Here is a 23,347-nt window from a genome sequence, read left to right on the forward strand (position 1 = left end):
TTGTGTTAACAAAAAAGGAAGTTGTTCTAATGATTGTGTATTGCAAGCAAGTAAAGGTTGAAGTACACAAAAAAAAACATCAAATTCTTTCTAAGACACTCCAAATAGAAGGATCCCAATGTTTCGAAACCCCACATAATGGAAAGCAGTTAAGTGTTATGCTATGTATAAATAATTATTTATTATCTGATTACCTGTTACATATATAACCGCAGCACCATTGCCACCATCATCCGTCCCACATCACTCGATGTGAATGCACGGAACTAATTTAAATTTTTACTTTAAATGATCAAATGCAGCACATTTAAAACACAAGCATTATCACAAGTTAGCATATCTTTGCAAGTATGACTTGTTGCGTTACGTTAGAGAAATTTCCTTCCAAAAATGCCCCGTTCGAGAGGAATCAATTTGTTCATCGGCGTCTTTCACCATTTGTAAGTAGTAATTGACATTGCGCAGAGTGCGGCAGTTCGAGTAAATAAAAACCAGTCCTATTACTCGATGCCAGTCAGCAGCGGTATGTCCTAGCGGGTCGGGGTTTGTTTTTGTTCGAATCGCGGGCAAGTGTGAATACTGGTTGATACGTCCATCGGCCAGAGCTAGTGGTCTAATCGTTTCGTGAGAATTCTTAGCGCCACGTGCGGTTTCTCCGGGTCAAATATCTGCTCCCCGTTCACACGGTAGTCCGCGTACGGTAGACGGAAAACCTCGGTAAAGTCCATCTTTTCCATGACGCGGGCCGAAAAATGGCTACTGCACAGGACGTGTATCAGCTTAATATCGTTACGGGTAGCGTATTCGAGGGTGCGATCCGTCAGCAGGCCAGCAATGCCCATCCCACGGTAGTTGGTGTCGACCGAAAGAATTTTGCAGTCCAAAAATCGATCGATGTCCGGATACAGCTCAAAGATATCGAACTGCTCATCCACGTGATCCATCAGGGCCATGATTTTCCGAAACTTGGGATGTGCACATCCGTCAGCTAGCTTGGGCGGAGGTTCATCACCTGGTTGCTAGAAATGGGTGGAAAAAATCAAAGGCGAATCAGAAAACAAAATTGGCTTAGTTTGGTGATACGTTATGGATGTTATGGAAGCCGAGACACAAGGAGCGTGAGAGCGACTACTAGCAGCTACAAAACACTTACCGGCTTCATGATCGTACCGTTAAGGATGACACCCACAATTTCGCCTCTCGAATTGACGGCCTTGTAGGAGGAGCGTTCTCCCAGACTCTTGGTGCAGTACTTTTCCAACTCCTTACACTCGCCGAGCTGGACGTACGTATTGAGGGGTTCATCCTGAAAAGAGGAAAAGAGGAAACAGCAGGTGAGCAAATAGGATACGAAATATGCTAAATACAAGAGTCCCGATGTGAACTAGAGCATTTCATGATGATACATGGCTACGGTTCCCGTGTGAAAATGGGCCAAACCAAGCAGACCCTTGGAGTTGCATAAATTGAATTCTTTTCATATTTTATTCATCTGATTTCCATGATGATGCATTATTCATATCCATGGAACGATTCTATGGCGCTCGGATACGCTTGTATTTACGATAATCTGAATGGAAGATTTACGTTCTTTGTATTGCTAGAGTGTATCAGTGTAATAGTATATAGATGGAAACAAGTATCCGGTAGAGATTGTTTAGGTAAGGATATGCCGATCAAAAAGTGTAGTTAAGTTTAAATCTTGTTTTGTTACTCTAAACTTTTTCTTATTTCTTTATGGACGTCATCGAATGACTTTTTGATACTATGTATTTGGTTAGTCAATTATCACCACGGGGGAATGTTCCGGATAGGATTTGAACTCTGGTCTTGCGAAGACACTGCAAAATGTAATCGTTTTAAGTTTTTCTTGCCTTAATGATCTTGTCTGTAAGTTCGCAAGCTGTAAGTACGTACGTAGCTGGATAGTATACCATTGCTAAGAGGAAACAGTCCGTATGGGATTCAATGCCCTAAATGTTCCTAAAATGCAGGGTTCTGCAACGAAGTTTCTATTGTTCCAATCAAAATTCTATTTTCCTATATTCTTTTTCCAATTTAGTTAGGATTAAAACATGGATGTCATAACAAAAGTATGTTTCAAAATGTTCTATGTTTGCATACTCTTGCAGGGGTTTCTTTTTTCCTATCTTCCTAATTCTGTTCACAAAAGATTTGCGAGAAACAAATTGATCAGTCATGGCATTACAAAAACAAGATTTTTACAGTTTTTGTGAATACGATTACTTTAAGCTCTACTGGAATATCTTTTCAATTTTTTCGATTAATTGAAATTGATTTCGATTTTTACGTTTGATAAAATTTACTGTGACTGAAATAATTTTCCGAAGTTGGATCAAAAAAGCATTGTTCGCCATTCATTTTACAAACAAAGGTATGAGGCATAAAAACAAAAAAATAAAATAATCAATAGAAAAAATCCTCACAAGCATTCACTCAGATTTATTCCGTATATTTGCTTAAAAAAATTGTATTTTATCCCATTGAGTAAGAAAACATTGACTCTCGAAATGATACATTTTCAACAAGAAAGGACAGAAGAGAAGGCCTAGAATAACCGCTTTGTTTTCAAGCAATCATAACGCAACCATTTCAAAATTACAGCTTTATTCTTTGTTATTTTAAAGTTTCAATTTAGTTTCCTGTTTTATCAAACTAAAAAAAAAGAAACTTTAATGGTTTTAAAATAGTTAGCAACAAGGCATAGCCTGTAATATAGAAGGCCGTATTCTTTTTTTAACGGAAAATTTTTCCTAGTTTTGAAAAACCTGCAGCTGAAACTATGTTAATATATTATTAGTTGTAGCTCAAGTTAAGTACCAACAAGAAAAATATAATTCAACATTATTCAATTTTAAATATACCATAGAATGTTGTTTAAACGCAATATTTTATGACTCTTTCTATAACATTTACCACATTTGTTCGTTGCCAGTGTACTCACCTTGAAGAAGAATCGTTTTAGCAAATCCAAAACGTCCTCAGTATCCTCCTCAGTAATAACCGAAATCGATAGTTGCTTATCGATCTCGTTCGTTTTCGCACCGACATTGGCCGTTGCATCGCAGATGCTGGGCGCTTTCGAAGCCATACGGTTGCTTCTCGTTAGTAGATTCGATAGCTGTGGAATAGAACAGCCACAGAATGGGAAACGAAAGGAAAGACAACATTTAAGCAAGTGCAATTTTAAAGTCACTTTATCTGGGCGAGTTTCATTTGCAAGCAGAGTAGAGTAGCACACAAAAAATACTACAATTTTGCGACGTGGACCATATATCCCTCGCCTAGCGGTAAACCCGCACGGGAAACGGTATGTAAGGCATGTGCTTTTGCCAACTATGCAAACATTTGCTGAACGGGGTGTTACTGTTGTAGCATTGTCACACCGGCACATTGCACATTGCCCCGTTTGCAGTGTGAAATAATAAATAATACTTGCCATCAGACATGTTTCATCCAGTGTGAGGGAATCATGGGCAGATGAAACGGTGATACCGTTGAGCGCCGGCAGATGATCGACGTGATTTTGTATGTCTACCTTCATTTTGGCTGGTTTGAGGAGGGATGCGAATCCCAGGTGTTTCGTGCAGAAATCGAATCGGAATGCAAAGACAATCACGGTAATGGTATGTACCACAGAGAGATGTGCGCGCGAAATGTATGTAACTAGAATAGTTCAGATTTACAAGCTTAAAGACAAAGGGTGCAATATGCGCTCATGCAAGATTATCGGAATCGGGTCAGGTCGGGTGACGAACGTTATTCTAAATGAACGAATTTACCTGAAATGAAAATGAAGCGAAGGAAGGAAAAAGGGGAAAACAAAGTGTTGATGAAATTAAAAATTAGTAACACAAATAACAGAAGAGAAATGAACAATTCATATAGCAAGTGATAGGAGATGCAAACGTAGAACAAAGGTAAAAGTTCAAAATAATCAGCCCAATCTTGAGAAATGAAAAGAGTTTACATAGCTACATTGATTATTTAAACAATTGTTTTTTTTTTTTAAAGAATTTCTAGCTTGAAGACAATGTAAATTTATTTTGCTACATTGCTGTGCATCGCCATAGATTTTTTTTTTTAATTTGAATCACGACCAACCGTACAGATCTGATCATTTTCTCAGCGGTGCATAACAATTAGTGCACACATGTGCAGAGTTGCATCGTAAAAATTGATGCATTCAAGCGCAACCGTTCCAATCGAACCTCCTAATGAAACGTTGGGTGTGTACCCAACGCTCTCCACGCAACGGGTATTGTTAGACAAGGAAATTACAATGGCGCACTGTTACCCCTAGAACGGCTATGTTCGAACAGTCTAGCTCACGTGTTTTCTTGGGATTGGGCTCATTAATATGTAAAGCAAAAACAAAACAAAAAAAAAAGCTAAACCCGGTGTCATCTAACGACGGTAATGATAGTAATAACCGTTGCACTTGCAGCCCTTTGCAGGCGTGTAGAGGGCAAACCATTTTTCGCGAAAAGCGTCGCACCCATGCCCGATTACGTACACATGCCACAGGTTCACAACAGATTCACAGACACACGTTGGCCAGGTGTTATTCTGCGCACTATCTGCTGAATTAGCCAATCTGTTCGCCGAAACTATTCCGCTCCCACACTGCACGATTCGCTCGAACAGAATTTGCTATCACCACACACTTTAAGGCTACCTCCTCTTGAAGCCCAGCTTCACTATTTTCGTTCGCGCACGCGACTACCACCGGGCACTAATATGCGACAGGATGCGTAACTGCTACTAGCGCAAGCGGAGCAAATACGCGATTTAGTGGAATTTCGCGTGCGCCTTCGAAAAACACACACAGTGTACACCGCAGGGACAACAGATGCAATGAGCTTTCATTAGAAACGGGCCGCTTTTATATACACTGCATGTACCACGGTTCTGCCTGCTTCTACTAGCCGCGAAAGCTTCTAGCACGCGGCCAACTCTAGCCGCCGTGGCTCACACACCACCAGTAACCAGCTTGCCCGTGTAGCAGTGTGTGCGACGGCACTGCTTGCGCCTCTCTGCGTTCTGATTGAATGCGATGTGAGTGTGTGAGAGCGCGTGCGGGCATGACAATTGGGGGGACACTTCGAACCGAGCCGAGTGCCGACGTTCGCAGCATCCGGTGCAGAGGGGGTGTAGGAAACCGGCAGTCACTACGCTAGGATGCATTGAGATAAAACAATATGCAACCTTCCTTCCGTTCTGCTCGGCAATTCTTATACACAACGGACAGAAAGGTGCCTTTCCTGTTCTATAACCAGCAGCACAGTGTATGGAAAAAAATATCGTACACCGGTGCGGCATTGATTGAATAAACTACATATTGGTCACGTGGTAGTGGGTTAGCTCTTTACGCAAGGAACTTTTTTTTTACTCAAATAAGATTATATGATTTACATCATTTTTATTGTATTAAATCAAAATTTAATTTAAATTTACTTTACAAAAAAACAAAATTAATGAAATTGTGCAGTGTTTCTTAATATAAATTTGTAAATGATCAACTGAGTCTACTCGTGATCTTTTTTTAGTCTGATCGTTGAATGGGAAACGTATGAGTGGAATATAAAGTAAAATAATAAATATATTTTTTTTCGAAGAAAGGCATGTCTTTTGAATGTTCTAATAAGTCGACAAAAGTGATGTAAAAAGCACAACGTCCAGCCTCAGTTATTTTCCGTTTTATTTCTTAAGAGATAACCTGGCAGTATTGCTAGCCAAATCATGAAAGATAAAAATATAAAATAAATTGAAACTGAAATGAAGTCTTAAAAATATGCGTAACAAAAAACGTAATAAATAAATAGGGTCGGCCCGGTGGTGTAGGCGACATCGGCGCCGATGTTCAAACAGCAGGACCGGGGTTCAAATCCCATCCGGACCGTCCCTATTCACAGGGGACTGACTATACTCACTACCAAAAACGTACTAGATATATTTGAAAATTGGTATGGATTAAAATTTAAATGAAACTTTACTAAGAGCCCTACAAAATTATATCCGTTTTAGCGAGGATCTATTTTAAACATAATTTTCAACGCAAATTAAAAAAAGTAACAAAGAACAAAACCAGAACAAGAAGAAACAACATACAAATGTGTTCTGCTCACTGCAACTTGTACTACACACTGTACAGCAAGAATGAGAACGTATGTTTTGTTGTTGTTTTGTGTTTGTTTCATTGTTTTTGTTAAAAACATATTAAAAAAATCCTGTTCCAACCTTTCTTTTTCATTCTTCGTGCCAATTCCCTACCACCGGTTTTTTTTGTGTCCAGTCCTACCCAGCCCTGTCGGTTTCACCTTGCGTTCCTTTTCTTTTATTTATTTTTTCTTCGCTTTTGATCTAAGATACTCCTTTCAACGCACATGCGAATCAATAATACTTCCTGAATGCTTCTTGCAGTACATTTTCTTGCTCTAATTTTCAAACATATGTAAAGCGTGGGACAGGGAATGGAAGTGAATTTTTCGTTTTGTTGTTTGTTTTGGGTAGATGTGGTTAATGGAACAAGGAAGGAGAATGCGAACATGGACCCGAACATGGATTTTCGTGTATCATATTTCATTACCAGTTTTGAATGGGGTGTTTATAGTGAGTTTATATGCAATGACAATTAAAATTTAATTGAAATACTGTGAAATAATAAAAAATTTATTCACAGATAACATATTACATAAACCTCCTTTTTAAAGCAAAGTTTACAAAGCCACTACTGCCAAATAATGCTATTAAATCACAATGAACGTTTAGTACGTGTTAGCAGTGTGGTAATTAATACGTTAAACTATGATAAGCATTCGATAACTGGGAAAACGTTCAAAATGTGTTGAAACCCCCTTGCGGCACGGTTTCTACGTATCAACAAGTGGTGGTTCGTTCGACCGATCGAAAGATAAGCGCCACAGTAATTCAAGGTACTTCCGACGGTGTCTCATATTTCATTCGCTAAAGTAAATCCATGACATTGACTGACCATCTGAGCGGGTTGTTTTATGTAGAAACTCTAAAAAATCCTGTCGCACGACAGTAGTGCTATTTTTAAAACCACAACAAAGCCTTGAACGTTTTGCCATGCTGGCTCCTGGCAGTATCCCGACCGCGTGTGGTGCTCCCGACACGCACGTTCGATTGAGGCACGGCATCCGTCGGCTGCACTTGCCTTATTGCTTTTGCTGAGATACTGTTACACTTGCAGCATACCTTCACTTTCTTACCTTACTGAAAATGTTATAACAGGGCGGGCGGGCTAGCTTCATCTCCCAAAATGCATAGTCCCAGGTGAAGAATGTTAAAAACACGCGAACGCATACGGACAGCTATCGAACGGGAACGGGTAGAAGCGCTTGAAAACGATTTCATTTCACTTGCCATCCGCCGTGGACAGTTTCCAAATCGACACTACTTGGCGTGTACTGAGTGGCGCACCGAACAGAGTGGCACAACGACGCAATCTGCATCAGTCAGGCCCCGGTCTGATTGATGGTTAGAGAACCGTTGACACAGACAGACAGACAGAACCAAATCATCCTCGTCTCGTCAATGGTACTGGCGTACTGTGGCCATCTGCGGCCATTTGGCCACGAGCGACCGGGTTAGTAGGATAGGGTTTTGTGTCTTTGCTAATCTAAAAATACGTTTCACTATGCTTCCTGCGCGAAAAGCGACCCACCTTCCAGCTGCTACTATCGGCGGTTCCTTTGCTATTAATAACTTTGTAGCGAGGGAACAAACGGACGGAACTTTCAAACCACCAACCACGGAATGGTACGATGCTGCCGCAATAGTTAGGGTTGGTAAAATAAGGACGAAGTGTTCGAGACCAACGCTCATCGTAAGCCATTTTCATTTGTACGTTTTTGATTACACCTGGACAAGCCAGGGAATGAAACTTGCGTTGATAACAAAAGGGGAAAGAGAATCCGTCCACCGTTATTGATTCAAAGCCTTTAGCACGTGGCCTGAAAAACGCTGTCTTTGTTGCTTTGAGATTCGTTCAGTTACAGCAACAAACAGCTTTTACTTTTTAGCCCGTTTGGGTTTCAACTTTGATACAGCATTCATTGCTTGCTATATGTCTTATATTTTATTGTACTTATATTTTTGAATGGAGTTTTTAAAAGCCGTTTCTTTACAGATAAAGAAAAAAACCCATTTAACCCATTCCCATTGTATGGTATATGAATTATTTTCGTTGAATTTTTGATTATAAATCAGCTTTAATATAGTAATCGATATGACAATATGGCGATAAGCCGTGATATTCAATTAAAAGTAAACATGGTGATTGTGAAGTAAAGTGTTTTTCTCTCTCTCTCTCTTTTGATGTATTAATTGATTTTTATTGCAACTTGCCTACAGTTTACCGTATGCGAGGCACGAGCCGATCTCGTTGCAGACCGGATCTCTTAACGTCAGCTGATAGCGAACGGCTGGGATAAGCGAACTGATCGTCAACCTTGTGCGCTAAATAAATGTACAATGTCACAGACAAAACAGGTCGGGTGGAAACTATTTTTAAATCAAAAGGGGGAAAAACGGCTTCGATTCTTATCCGGTGCAATATGCACCGGGGCAACTGGGATGGAGAACCGCTATGCAAAGGGGAAAATTTTTTAAACGTCTTCCGACCGTCCGTCATCATGCATTGAGTCCGGGTTTTGTGAGTGCAGAAGTACAGTGCAGACATGGTCTTTGTCATATGGATGCTAACGTTGCGCTTTTTGGGAAGCTGAGTGTTGCAAACAGATGATTGTGCCTAAAATCTGCCTCGTGTAATTAGTTTCGCCGTGCTCCGATGTCAGCCTGTGTAATTGCAGACTCGGGCTCGGGCGGTTGTAGAAGTGAAGTGGTGAACTTTAGATGAATTTATCACCAGATTCGGGCACATAAATTAACTTACCTTGGGATCAGACGCTCGGCCAGACGCGCGCTCCAATCGGACCGGTGTCCTTCCGTGCCGTTTCACATTCGTCGCTAGTCTGGTGTTCGGCAACGGTCGGCTGGCTAGTCAGTCTAGTCGTGAGCCACGCGACCACACCATTAGTGTCGTGCTGATCCGCTCCCGGTCAGTGTTTTAATTTATGCATCGTGCGGTGACGATACGAGCGAGAATCGGCCATACTCCCGCAAGTGTGCTAAATATGGGAGCACTTATTACCATAGCGTCATGATCACCGGACGGCGAGCACCGTAAGCAGCACAATACACAATTGATAAGAAAGTATAATGGTGAACAGGTGAAACACCTGCTGCGTTTGGTGTTGTTTGCCATGGGGGAGGTGAACGTTAGATGACGAAGGAAACCATGTACAGAATCCTTTGAAAAAAATGGCTAGCGATGTTAATAGAATGGAGTGTTGCGAATCACTACAAATCCGGAACTGAACAGATTATAGATTGTTTTGTTATTGATATTAATTAAACAAAATGAAAGAAGATAAGGTGGGTCACCGGAACTATCTAACAGACGTTCTCTTCTTACTTATTGCTGTGGATCTTGGTTACAAAAAAAATCGTATTTTAATAAAAATATGACAATGCTTGGAGTAGCGATACGCCCGATATAAAGTGTGTTACTTTTGCAGTTTGTATCGATCGGGTTGTATCGTACTTTTACAATGTTTTTGAATGTTTGTTCAAGAGCAGCAGTTCAAGAGTTCTTCATGCTGATACTGAAGCGTGAAGCGCAGTTGTATACTCCGTTGCACGAAACGGTAACGGTATCAAATGTCACACGACAAGAATAGGTTTAAAATCTCTCGTAGTAAGAATCGAGGCACGCTCAAGTCTAGGGATGCAGAAATGGCAGCCTCCAAAAACATCAGGGGTTATCGATTCTTTTTAGAATCATTGGTACTATGAATTACAATGAGTAAATGATGTATACCAAATGGACATATGGCCTAGTAGTCTGGTCAAACAACTCTAAAAGGATTGTTGATTGTACATCACATTCACTAACTAGTAGTGTAAGGCCCAAAAAGCAGGACTCCGTATATCCAGGCATGTCAGATATTTCCTCACAAAGAAAAGAAGAAGAAATATGCGACACAAATGCTATTTGCGGTTGATTATTATTATTATTATTATTATTATTATTATTATTGTTTATTGTTTGTCCGCCGTTTACGGCTTAACGAAGCAGGAGGATTACAGTTTTACAAGACTTGTAAATTATTTATTTATTTATTTATAATTGATTATTACGGTCCAGTGCCGTATTGTCAACACCGCTTGTGTTGATTAGATTTTTACAGATTTATTTCCTCCTTATTCTTTGCCTTATCCCGGGCATACTCGGTTAAGACTTATAAGTTAAAACATATATAATGTACAGAAAAATAGTTCGTAGTTAGACGGATGCGTAACAGATTTTTAAACGCGGAAAGAGGCATATTAAAGTCAAACGTGTGCGAATGTTACGGGTGCATTATATCCATACTCCGTGCGCGAGCGCGTAACATTAGGTGATGTATGGCGGATAGTCTGGGGACATTGAATCTTAGTTCTCCTAATAAATAGGGATCGTCGATAGTTTCTAAAAGAAGTCCTGCTATGAATGTGGCTTGATGCAAATATCGCCGATGTTCCAGAGACTCAAGGCTTAACAGTTGACAACGCTCAGTTTGGATAGCCTCAAATCCGTTTATCCATTCGTTAGTGTATGGACAGCATACAGGTGAGCAGTATTCAAGGATCGATCTAACCAGCGAGCAATACAGGGCTTTTAAACACCGGGAGTCGTCAAAGTCACGAGTCAGTTTGAATATTATCCTTATAATATAATGCTTTTAAGCATGAATGGTCCCATCAATCATAATTTCTAGGTCATTAACCCAAGAAGAATAAGAATAAGAGGGCATGGCTTATGCAATTCGCATGATCATAAATCAAATTTCAAGTGAGTTGTATGGAAAAGTAGTTTTCGTTTAACGTTTTCGCATATGACCATAATCGATGGAATTAATGAAAGCAGTTATGTGAGGGTTGATTTGATGTCCAGTTGAGAACAATTTGAGACAAATAAGTTACCGGAAGATTTTCACATTCAAGATCTATTCGATCAAACGCAAAAAAAAAAAACATAAACATTTCTTACATATTTTGATGACTGCATCGCGATACTTTTTCTTCTTATTGGGTAAGTGACCTGCTAGGTCATGCCAGTCATCGTATGACTTTATAGACTTTTTGACACCATCTAGTTTGGATAGTCATTTCTCACTACGGGGAACCATTCCGGATGGGATATGAGCCCCGGTCCTGACGTTTGAAAACCGCCGCCGCTGTCGACTCAACGCCAGGCCCTTCCGCGAAGCCAAAATATCAAATACTACAAAGTTTTACAACTACATTGTATTATTTTTTGGAGTTTTAATATTCCGCCACCTGTCATTAAAATTCCTCACATCGTATATTCCAATACACATCGAACCTTCGAACCGAAAAATGTCGCGCTGTTTAAAATGCGCTTCAAAACAAGTTAAGCTTCCCCATACCCATTCTGACTTTGATTTCGTGCTTCCGCGTCTAGTACGATTACGTAAACGGCGAAGAATTGATTCCCGACCTTATACGCGCGTGCATCGAACGATCATGCCTGCCTGGCCGCTATTGTGCTGGTTATCAGGTTGATTGCTAAGGGATTGTCCATGGAAAGGGGAATGTCACGACACACCACCAGTAATGTGGCCTAGGGTTGGCGGCTAACGTCACACGAAGCGAAACCGTCCCTTTTTCTACCCTTTTTCCATAAACAGATCGGTTGGTGTTTTGCCGAACGGATATTAAATATCCGCCAACGTGCGTTAGATCGAATTAGTTTTTTTTTCAGATTAACACTATGCCCGACGGCGGAACGGAGCACGAGTGAGTGAAACAAACGAATCAACATCGGCAATCACAAACATCCACAAAAAATATGTATCCATGTAAACCGTCTCCCGTGATAAATATTATTCTAACGCTAGCAACACAGCCAGACGCTTCCCGAGTGGGGTAAAGAGAGGGGACAGGGGAGGGGAGGTGTAGTCCGAGGCACCGCATCAGAACAGCTGCATCCATCTGATTGCCATTCGAGCAAAAGGTTTATTCTGGTCGTTGGACGGTTAGAGATACGTTTTTGCTGTTGTTGCTGCTGCTCTGCACAGTGGCCATTTGGGGGGCGCTTGGGTCCATAGTTTTCCGTGGGAAATATGCATCGACCGTGATGGGCTGCTCCGTGGCCCGCAAGCCGGCTGCCGCTGGTAGACTCAGCTAGAACAACATTCACGTTACCGCCGGGCAGACTTGATATTCGCGTTCAGGATTGGCCGGGAGGGACGTTAATATTCGAACCAGGAAGTATTTTTAACCCACAGGCTCTGCCGTATCCTTTCACATGACTTTTCTATGCTGAATCTCAGCAGAGAACTCGTAATTTGATATATTTTTTAGTTACAAACAGTTTACCTCGTTATGATTTTATTGATATTAATAAGTGAAATTTAGCAATTTTTTCATTAAATTTCCATTTTAAATGTCAACAATTCACGAGCAGCCCTTTACAATCCGTTGTACAGTCTCTGTTAAATAAGGCTGAACCATTACTTGAAGTATTTCAGCATGCATGCAAGTGCAAAAGACGTACACCGCGAAGAGAATGGCCTGTTCAAAAGCGATCGCGAAACGCAAGAACAAAACAAACTGCAGGTCCAAAGCACCCTTCGCGTCGGGGTGCTGCCTTCTTAAGCACGGCATGCGGCACGCGCCATAATTTCAAGGAACTCCTTCCGCCACTTTATCACATCCACACCATCGGGAGTGCACGGTGATCCGCTTTTTGCTTGACCGCACACACATAAGCCGCTACACGTGCCGCCATAATTAGCACAGCCATCAATCCCAAGGAATAGCAAGGAGTAGCCAAGTGAAGCAGATACATATAATATGAATATAATCGGTTTTGCGGTAGTGAACCAATCTTGAAACAACTTATTTGCGATCTTCATACGTTCCGAATGTTTGCCTAGGAGGGAAAGGTGCGAGTTTTGATTTTGAATGTTGTTCACTGCGAGATCGAATAATAAATTCGATCGGACGATGACGACGGACTAATATGCTTACTGCTTGTCACCAGAACGGGAAGTAGATTAATGGGGCTAACATTTATAATGTGTGACATGTGGCACGCGCTCAAACGCGTTAGACGTTCGATAGACGATTCGCGCGCGGGCGCGTCCTTCTGAGTCTTTCGAATTTGGGGAATTTATAGACCGGTACGATCGTTTTTGTTGTGCATTGCGAATGGCGTTAAACGTGGAACACAAAAATCGCAAATAAATTAAACATACATAAGAACACAAAAAAACGCGCTCTCATAAAATTCAACCTGTCCCTGCGGTGGCACGCGCCAACGTTCTTGTACGATAGCACACGAGATTGAAATACGACACTGAAAAGCCTTTCGCGTTAAAAAATTGATTGCAGCCGTCTCTACTGCCTCCCAAGCGGCAAAAGCGAGACACAAAATACCGATGCCGATCAACGTAAGGACGGTCTGTTCAACAGGTGGTAGGGAGCGCGGAATAAGTGGACAAGAATTTAAAGCACACAGGTGGGTGGGCAAACAGTTGTTTCCCCTCGCGCGTTTGACACTCGGCAACTGAGGCGCGATCGGTACGCTCGCACTGGTCGATCGATTGATCGTGATCAAGTGATTATTTATGAGCAATTAGAGTAATTTTTAATGGCACTTTCCGCTGCTTCCACTTAGCGCGAGATAACCTAGCAGCATGGCAGAACAGTGGAGATGAAACATTTCCCGGGCCAAAAGTCTTAAAAAGATGAAAAAGAATATTGGTTAAGCGGAGTTAGTGTTGCTTTTATGCACGACGATGGCTGCCGGTGTAATCAGGTGGGGTTTATTAGTTTAAATTAGTAATCAATTATTGACGTTTGTTTAATTTAATTGTTGATATCACCATCAACAACAATTATATAAATTAACATTGGTTTTACTTATCACTATGCGTGGTACTTCTCAACATATAAAGGAGTGTCCATTATAAAGCGGTGTCGGGCTACATACGGCAAGACTGGGATTTAAATCCCATCCAGACCGTTCCCTCGTAGTGAGGACTGTGGCTAACCAACAAAGTGGTATCACTGAGTAATCTAGTCGATGGCTGATGAGACCTAGCAGGTCGTTAAGGCAAGAAAAAGAAAAAAATAGAGTATTTTCCACAAATAGATTATATGCTTTAAGCAATGCGCGATTCGAGGTGCACAATGGTAAGTCACAGATTGTTATTTATATCCCGAACCGCACGTTCCTTAAATCAAGTGAATGTTTGTTTTATGATATGTAAAACACTGCCCAATAAACACATTGAACGGAGAGCATTGTGGCCAAATAGTTATAAGGCGTTTGCAATGTGCATTACTGTACCTAGCGAGTACAGGCCAAGCATTCCCCGCTCGTTGCATGCACAATGCTCATTCTTGACGGTGAGCCTGGTTCGCCATTTAATTACATTTAATTTAGCTATTCTCTTTGCTGGTTCTGGTATGTTCGTTTATATTTTGCTGTTGCCTTAACTTTTCGTGCCATTCGTGATCCGATAAGGAAAAGGCATGCTCAAACGTTTATCATCACGGCTGTGACCTGACGACGCGCGACGGTCAAGTATAAGCTTCCTGCTCCATATTTTTGTCTCTCTGTGTTCGGCTGTGTGTGTTTTGTGTACTTCAGCGCTTATCGAATTACTTCTTCAATTGTTTTGATTCGTGGCCTACTGGTGCTGGGCCACGTTGTATTATGTGTACCGCCATGCTGCATGGAAGCAAAAACATGATGGAGTACCAGCGGAGTATCTGCCAGTTCGGCACAAGGTTTCCCTTTCACAGCCTAAGGATGTAAGGGATTGTCGGGTTATGGGTGTTATCACGAATACAATCTACTCATAATCGAGGGGCGTTTTTTTCACACGCCGGCATCACAATGGGTTTTTCTCGTTACTTATCTTGTGCTCGGTGTGGTATGATGACTTTGATCGCTTTGCTTATCAATTAAAGGTTTCGACGAGTGGCTATTTTTATCTTTTAAAACTCGCTACACGCTAACCAGTTTGTTGTAATGTATTCTACCAAAGCATGACGAATGCAACTAATTTTACGAAAGCACGATCTGTAATTTGGTAGTTAAAGTCTTATTCCTCCATATTGCACGTTTTGCTTACAAAGCTATTAAACGAGAATCGTGGCAAGGTCAAACTGATGTGTACAATTTTATTTAAACCATTTCTGCTGTAAAACTGTGAAAATAGATTTAAAATATTGTCGAGTTTTAACTCTTATTTTTAAATCCAAATGTACTGACTATTAAAAAAAAAATTTCCTTACATCTGTTGAAAAGAGTTACATCGATTAGTTGCCGAAACATTTTCAACAAAATGTTAGGATCCAAAATTAAAAATCTGTTAAAAAAGTTCATACTTGGCGTCACGAACTTATGTAGCGCAAAGAACCAATCTGCAAATATTCATATTAATAACTTAACAATTCAATTTTCTTTAGCCCTACGACTCACAGAGGTCTTTTCTTGCCATCTCTGTCTATCTAGATTTAAATGTACCCGCAGTAGAATAATCATATAAAGATAACAATAAAGACGAACCGGATTTTGCAATGTAACTAGAATGGTGCTAAAATCTCTAACACAAAATAATTGAATATGAGACACGAAAGATTAAAATGAACTCTTAATAATTGTTTATTTTCCGGTAACCAGATAAAATTGTTCAATGGGGATTCGCTGGGGATTGTTGCGCTGTTGAAGTCTTTCTAACAATCGACTTTGTTCACTCATATTGTCGTAGGAAAAATTATCATTGCCAGTGGTACACTCTCAACAGGGGGCATAACTCCAAGGGTCTACTGTTTGGCAATCTAATATCCTTCAATTTAACTATCAAACATTTATTTGGATTTTTAAAATATATTTAAAGCCTCACATTCTTAATTAACAAAGAAAACTATATTTTTTTATGTCAAATTAAACATATGGAAATTTAGCGGAGTTATTTTATACAGAAATACAATATTCGGTGAGTCGCTAAACTCCAACGTTAAACCCACTTATTAGTATGTGAATTGATTCATAAATGAGGAAGATAACAAGGATCTGGCGAATAGATAACACCTTCCCTGATCACCTTGGTGGGATTAGTAACGAGCAAAACAAATCCTTCCATAAAACAAACAAAAAAAGCATATCATGAATCGATGTGATTGTTGTTACGTCCACAATCTGTTTCCTTCAGTTCTTCGCTCGAAGCAATTCCATTGCATCGATTGCCGTGTCGCGTGCCGTTCCTTACATTTCCTTGCACACACAAAAAAAAATCGAGCACATGGAAGTGACATATTTATTTAACTAACTCAAGTTCGTGTTAGATGGAGTGCAGCTACCGTAAAGAGGAAACGTTTGTTTGTAGCGCGCCGCACGACATTACACCGTATGGCAAGCGTTTCCATTGTGATCCAACCGTGTGCAGTATGTTTTGGGCTATAACCGGATATGCACCGGCACCAGATGTGTCTCACGGTTGACCAACAGCGAACCTGCACACTGTCCGCTACGCGGCTGATATCACTGTGCGACTAAGCGAAGGTAGAGAAGGTCATGGACTTCGATAATCAGTGCAAGTCGTTGTTTGCCACACTATCAAACGCTCCCAGGGCGCCAGTCGCGGCAGGTCGCGGTCATTGGATCTCGCACGATCGGACGACGAGACAAAAACAGTACGGCATCGTTGGTGTGTCACGTCCAGTGGGAGAGTTGACGTTATTTATAGCATAATCTACCCACTATCCGTTTGCATCCACTGCATCGACGCTATGCTGCGATCTCTAATTCTAATTGTAAGTGTAATTAATGGGAGTCGCGGCATCGACATGGTTCAAGTCAGAGGAGCACCTGGTCGCATGGTTTTGCCGATCGAATCCACTTTTTTTGCCTTCGCTTCGTGTGATCATGCAGTAACATGATCGGCTACTGCCTCAGCACAATTGTTGGGTTGCTCTTTTCGGTTGCCAGTTTGGTAACCACTCCTCCTCGTACGAAATCCATTAAAAACTGGGATTAAAGTGTCCGTCTGTCTGTGTCGGACCACCTTTTTTTTCATTACCCCAGGCTGTCATGGGAATGCGTACGAAAATATTTATGTAATCTGTATGATAATCAGCACCGGCAATTGCCGACGACAGATCGTTTATCGGATTAAAGTTTCCCATGACGAATAACGCCACAGTTATGATCGAGATCAACCTCACCGCAGTACAACGAGCGTGTGCTCGTTGTTTGCTCTGCTACACACAAATCGAAGTGATAAATATGCGATTTTGCATTATTGATTTAATCGCCAATCGGTAGGTAAGGCTTAATCAATAGTGCTACTTTGCGAATAATTAATCACTCAATGTGTGCGAAGAAATGTTAATTAATAGCAAAAACGGCCGCGCTTTACTGCCAATACCATTCGCACCAACCGATCGTTTGCGTTGTTTGTATTTGTTTGATTTAATAGCAATAGTGACAATGGAATGGTAATGACATTTTCTTATCAAGCGCGGACTCTGTCCCGGGCTCAATGAAGTGCCTAACTCCAGGTGTGATAATCGAACGCACGCAGTGCATTGATCAATTTTCTTATCTATCAGCTGTTGCGAGAAGGTTCCGTGTCGTTTAGTGCATCCGTTTGCAATCGTTACCGAATTACGTAGATAATTAAAGCGAACGTTTAATTTTGGCGAGTGAACTGATAACATTTACTGTCTGCACGTTGTGTATTGTTTTAAAAAAGCTTGACATATGTAGAGTATTAAAAATAAAGTCATGCCGTTTTAAGCGCAGTCTTCAGCCTTAATCATAAAGAGGAGTGAAAGACAGCGCTTTTCGCCATAAATGCTCATTAGGGTTTTTTTATCTAAGACATTTTATATAAAATATTGCGTAAATTGTTACAGTTTAACTAAAGTAAAACTAAAGCACCGAAGATTCCTATTGATGGCTAAAATATCGCAAGCATACTTCTGGGTTAACAAGGATCTACACTCGAGTACTTGGCACAACATCATTACGCAATCAAGTGATTCCCCTTGCAATCAGTTTTGAATAAGATTCCGTCGACGTCGACAATCTGTGGGCCCCCGTTACACCACAGCTGGTGCAAAGCATGGCAGCATTAAAAGCGAACGTTTGCTTTACTATATGTAAAAGCTCCTTCCGGCACAGAACGTGCGCGAGTAGTCGCGTTTGCCAAAAGCATATCGTTACAAAACGGGCTTACGGGGTATCATCAAACACGCTCACACTCGCAGATAGTGTTAGCAGCTAGGATGAGAAATAAATCGCAAACGAAGGAACGAAAATGTCTAGCAAAGAGCGAAAAAAAAGGGCTAACATTCAGGTTGCAACACTTTCCCTCGTGCACCTCGTGCACGAACCACTGGGAGCGTGTTATTTACTTGGAGCCTGTTCCTTTCCATCCTAGCCTACGATCGAAAGAAAGAAAGCATTGGGAAAGACGGCAAATACGAACATGAATTGAGGGAAAAAACGCGATTCTGAGCGAAACATTTGTGGCAAAAGGTTGGGACACGGGTGTGAATCTGTATCTCTGTTTAGTGCGAATGCTTCACGGACGAAACGAGACTCAAGCCAAGGGGAAGGTCAAGTCAAGCGAAATCAAATAAAACATTAGTCAGCATTCAGAACGTGTCCGACGGTTCGGGATGCACGAAGCTGTTTGCCAGATATGCTGTAGATAATTTCCTGGGAGATAAACACCCACCCGGTGGGGTTAGGATACAAACGAAAGCAAAAGCCTAGGGCAGAACCGAATCGAGACGCGCGCGGGTTACAGGATGCCGGCTCCAACTCGAACCCGGTAGCGGGTACGATGGTTGATGGGTGTAAAGTAGCGGGGACACAGTGAAAGTAAACGAAAACGAAAGACATAGATTTCGGATCCCCAGCTCTGCCAGCGTTCAATTCAATCCGATCTAAACCAATTCTAACGATTTTGTGTACATAATATCCTGGCTGGCAGCGCAGGATTGCTACCATTGCTGTACAGAAGCAGTCGCCATCACCCGCTGGCAGGATTCTTCTGCTCCCGGTGCCATCATCATCATTACCGCCCTTATATAAATAAATACGGGTATATAAATTCTTCTCCGGCTTGCTTCTGGCTACGATGTGTACCGATTGTATAGCGATAAAATGAGGAAAAACTCATGTCCCTCTATAAACGGCAATCAGCTACAAAACGTAGGAAAGTTTGTTGGCGTATTTTTTTTTTATGTCATTTTTGCCTTCATCGCTTTCGTTCCTCGCTAGCCCGTTCTGTAGCGTTGGGGTAAGAAAATGGGCGCGAAAAATAACTTTTCAAGTGTTCCTTGCTTTTTTGCATTCGCTTTCAACCTGGCAAGCATCCATTAAAAAATAGATTTCTGAATGGTAAGTTTGTTCTTTGCAGTTTTGTTTGAAAAGAGCGCAACATCCTGCTTATTTGCATGTTTGCATATTGAAATCTGTATTCTCATACAAACGTGAACGCGTACGATACGGTCGGTAGGGAAAATGTTCTGCTCTATTCCAAGGGCTCACATACGATCGGTCTGAGTCTGATGTTAAGCACTCGGTACGATAGGGCGCAGTAAGATAGTCATAAATCAGGCAACAGCTTTCCCGTAACGTAACGTAGGCTATAGGTTTTGAAAGTTTAGACGAGACCATTAAATTGAAACATCCTTCGCAAATAATTACACACCAAGCTCGTGTGGGGAACACCATTAAATGATGGGTTTCGTAGGTTGTGACAAGGAAGATGTAGATGAAGTACGATGAATTGAAATGCCAATCATGGGGCCACGGTGACACGGTAATAAATATCCGAAAATGTAATCTCGAAAGATGAGACACAGTTTGTGGTTTTCTTCGTGGATGAGTTGTTTCAATTTCGTTTGAACTTTTTCGAAAATGTTGCAAGCATGATGAAGCAGGAGCTTCATTTAACGTGTGAATATTTTAGAGATGTTCAACTACATTATACTGTGTTAAAAAAGGTTCTTATGATACTTAAACATTAAATTGAAATTAAACCTAAAAGCCAATGAGCTCATAATTTCCAAAATTCTGATGAGATGGAGATTGGAAACAAAATTAGTGGTTCTAAAATTTATGTTACCGAATTTATTGAGCTTGAATCTTAATGTTCTTTTGAGTGTCTGAAAGTTTATCTTTAGATACTATAATAATCGTTAGGGTGTCAATCAAAGGACAGGGAGTCCTAGACATTATTTTTTTATTTTGTTCCGAGGGCTTTTGATGTTTTTTCAGATCATTTTCTTTTCGTTCTGAAGGCTTTTGACGCCTTTGCAATTTTATTTTTGTAATATGGCTAAAAATTGTTGTCACATTTTTTACATTATTACATTAATAAACACGTTATTCTATAATTATCTATATTTTGTAGAACACATCTTTATCATTTAAAAAAGATCGATAGAGTCTCAAGTTTTCTTGTTGTTTTTTTGTGATGTTTGAGTAAATTGACAAGTATAAAGTTACACGTTTTTTTGCATATTTTTAACACACTTTCTTCGCTTGGCAGAAAATTTTCGGCTCGTAATATTATTTTGAAAGTAATTTGAACGTTTAATATGTTAAATGTGTTTACTAATTTCAATGAACTGCTGTCCAACCTTGAAGCGGGACAGCACACCATGAATACAGTTTAAAAAACGCGCAAAATTTAGGAAGAACTCGATGTTTTGGATGCCAACAAAAAGTTAAACAAAATTGTCTCATGGAAGACAGCTACTATACTATAATATGAATATGAACTATGATACTAAACTATGGAACTTTGAATGAGCGTTTCACACTTTAAGATATTCAGCTTAAAACATGTAACATTAACCATGCCACAGTTATCCTTCGTTTTATTATCTTTTTCCATTTTCCAAAACACTATATGTCGCACTGATTTCTAGGAAATATTTATCTTCACCCTGACCGGTATGGATGTGGTTGATAAAGATTGAAACAAATAACTGGACACACACACACACACTAAACCCCGTTGGTTAACAACAGTTTACTCTTATTCACACTGATGATGATGAAGGTAGAATTAATATTCAGTTTCATTTCATGCCGTAAGCAATAATGTTGATTGCCAATCACTTTACACATTCCATTTTGCGACTAGGAACAATCACACTTTTTATTCGTTTTGAATACTTTTAAAAACGATTTAATATTCCTACAAGGCGGTCACTTTCAAACATTGATTAAATTAATTAAAGAATTGGAAAATGAAAAAAACTGAATAAAAACTCGATGCGTGGTACGTTAGAAGTGATGAAAAAGCTTCGGTGGATTCCCAGTTGAGGGTAGATTAATATGAAACATCTTCTAATGCAAAGCATTTGTTAATTACTTTAGATTATCCAACATAAATTGTTAAAATAAAACAATTACACCATTTTTGCTACAATTCTTGCATTTTGACAAGACATTAGCTTCCAACTAGAGATGCTTTCCATCGCAAACGCATTTAATGACCGTTATCAGTTGTACAACACTGCATTGCACAGATATCTTTTAACAAGATTGATAGTAAACCATTTATGTTAAGCTCTCACACTTACCTAAGCAATTCCTGCTAAACGACAAAACAGTGAGATATCCACCGACGACGATTGATTGACTACCGAAACAGTGAGCCGTACTGGTGCCGGATCGTGCACGCCAAACTGACCGAAACTGTGGACACGTTACGTGGTGAAAAACTCTTTGAAGCACCCGCTGGAAAAAACGTTCTGCACCGTACGCCGGATGAAAGCTCACTGATACCCGGGTTACACCGTTCTGAGGATGATTCCCGGTTCCGTGCCGAGAAGGAAATTTCACCTACTGTTCGACGGACCTCCACCAACTTATCCACCCACACCGTGGTGTGGGCTTCAACGCTAGGGACGCCTGTGTGTTCTTCCACACGGGCTACAAATCCTATCCTTCCTTCACTATCTTATGCCGCACTTGACGAAGCCGAAGTCGGCGTCGTCATCGTGGTCGACGTCGTACCAGCTTTGCTACTATAGCGTCTGTGTCGTCGTTTTCTTATCACTCTCGCTTATCTCTCTTGCTTCTGCTCCAACCTCGGTGTTCCCGTGTTCTGGCCACACTCCGCATTCACACGCTTCCCTTCTATCCTTTTGGAGGAGCGTGTACTAAAACGAATTTGTGGTGAGGAAAGATGTATCGGGTTTCTTTCGGAACAGTATCAGAAATGTGCGCACGGATCACGTTTCGCTTGATTGTGGAGTTTGGGCAACACCCCCAGGAGAGAGCCTGTAGCGGGCAGGGGTCTGGAGTTGGCGGTGGATTTCGGTCGGTCACATACAGTCTCGAGTTGTTGCGGTTGTTGCCAAACAACCTGAGCCCCGAGTAGCACCCTTTGCTGGCTGGTGGCCCTTTGCTGGTGGGCCAACTGAAAGCGTCTCGCCAAAGCAGGCGTTCAAGCCGAACTGTCTGACGTTACTGCTAGATTGATCGACCCGTGAAGATAAGTACGTGCTTCGTTAGTGGATTTGCCTGGAGTATCTCTTCACTCGCTTAGCATAGTTCTTCCCTTATCGACGATGGTCTTTTTGTCTTCGTTTGTGTTTTACTTTCCCTGCGTTACTAGCAACAGCAAGTCCTCGCGGTGTAGCAACGTGCTAAAGGACACATTTGGCTAGCTTCCCCAACTCGTCACTCGCACAATCCACACACAAACACACGCATCAAGTGCGGCGAAGAGTTGGTCACGAATACGCCGTGCAGCACGCTCGAACGTCAGTCCAAAACTGAGCCGCGGACCCCTTAACTGTACGTATGCTGATGGGGAGACCCTCGTTTGGATTTTCAACGGTTCCGCTGACGTGCCAGCGAGGAAACTACCGGCAGCGAAAATAACAACAATCACGACGACAACACAACGACTGTATGGGTTAGAAAATTCTCTCCCTATCTGTGTCAATTTCTTATGCTTCCTCCTTCCTTACACCCAGCACGTCCCTTCTCGCGCGCTACTAATCCGGAGCGCTTGGTATCAGCACCCCTCGGATTGTGTGGCGGAAAGCCACAGTCACGAACGTGCAACCACCGATATCGGATATCGACGTCGTACGTCGTTTATGTCGACTCCAAATGGTGCAACTCAAATGCGACACCAAACCATGCTGAGCCGGGGAGGAGTAGGCAGCATGGTCC

At 41.2% G+C, this 23,347-nt stretch overlaps 3 protein-coding genes across 4 annotated transcripts in view; 1 reads left to right on the top strand and 2 right to left on the bottom strand.

The window, feature by feature from the left end:
• LOC126564714 (cytochrome b5-related protein-like) overlaps nucleotides 1–23,347 on the bottom strand; it is a 253,063-nt gene that overhangs the window by 127,082 nt on the left and 102,634 nt on the right. The window contains exon 4 of one of the 2 annotated variants that reach the window (XM_050221807.1): nucleotides 1,374–1,384. The exons of the other annotated variant lie outside the window; for it this stretch is intronic. The gene's annotated coding sequence lies outside the window, so the exon portion shown is untranslated. Of the gene's footprint in view, nucleotides 1–1,373; nucleotides 1,385–23,347 lie in introns of those variants that run through there. 2 annotated transcript variants of the gene reach the window in all.
• LOC126564519 (BUB3-interacting and GLEBS motif-containing protein ZNF207) overlaps nucleotides 1–23,347 on the top strand; it is a 157,221-nt gene that overhangs the window by 118,474 nt on the left and 15,400 nt on the right. The gene's annotated exons all lie outside the window — the stretch shown is intronic.
• Nucleotides 606–3,572, bottom strand: LOC126565184 (arylalkylamine N-acetyltransferase 1-like). The gene is made up of 4 exons (XM_050222333.1): nucleotides 3,461–3,572; nucleotides 2,966–3,142; nucleotides 1,154–1,306; nucleotides 606–1,019 (listed from the first exon to the last, which is right to left on the bottom strand). Exons 1-4 carry the CDS (start codon nucleotides 3,563–3,565, stop codon nucleotides 606–608), a joined length of 849 nt encoding a protein of 282 aa, XP_050078290.1. The 5' UTR covers nucleotides 3,566–3,572.

Source organism: Anopheles maculipalpis, chromosome 3RL (assembly GCF_943734695.1).
Source record: "Anopheles maculipalpis chromosome 3RL, idAnoMacuDA_375_x, whole genome shotgun sequence".
Taxonomy (NCBI): Eukaryota; Metazoa; Arthropoda; class Insecta; order Diptera; family Culicidae; genus Anopheles; species Anopheles maculipalpis.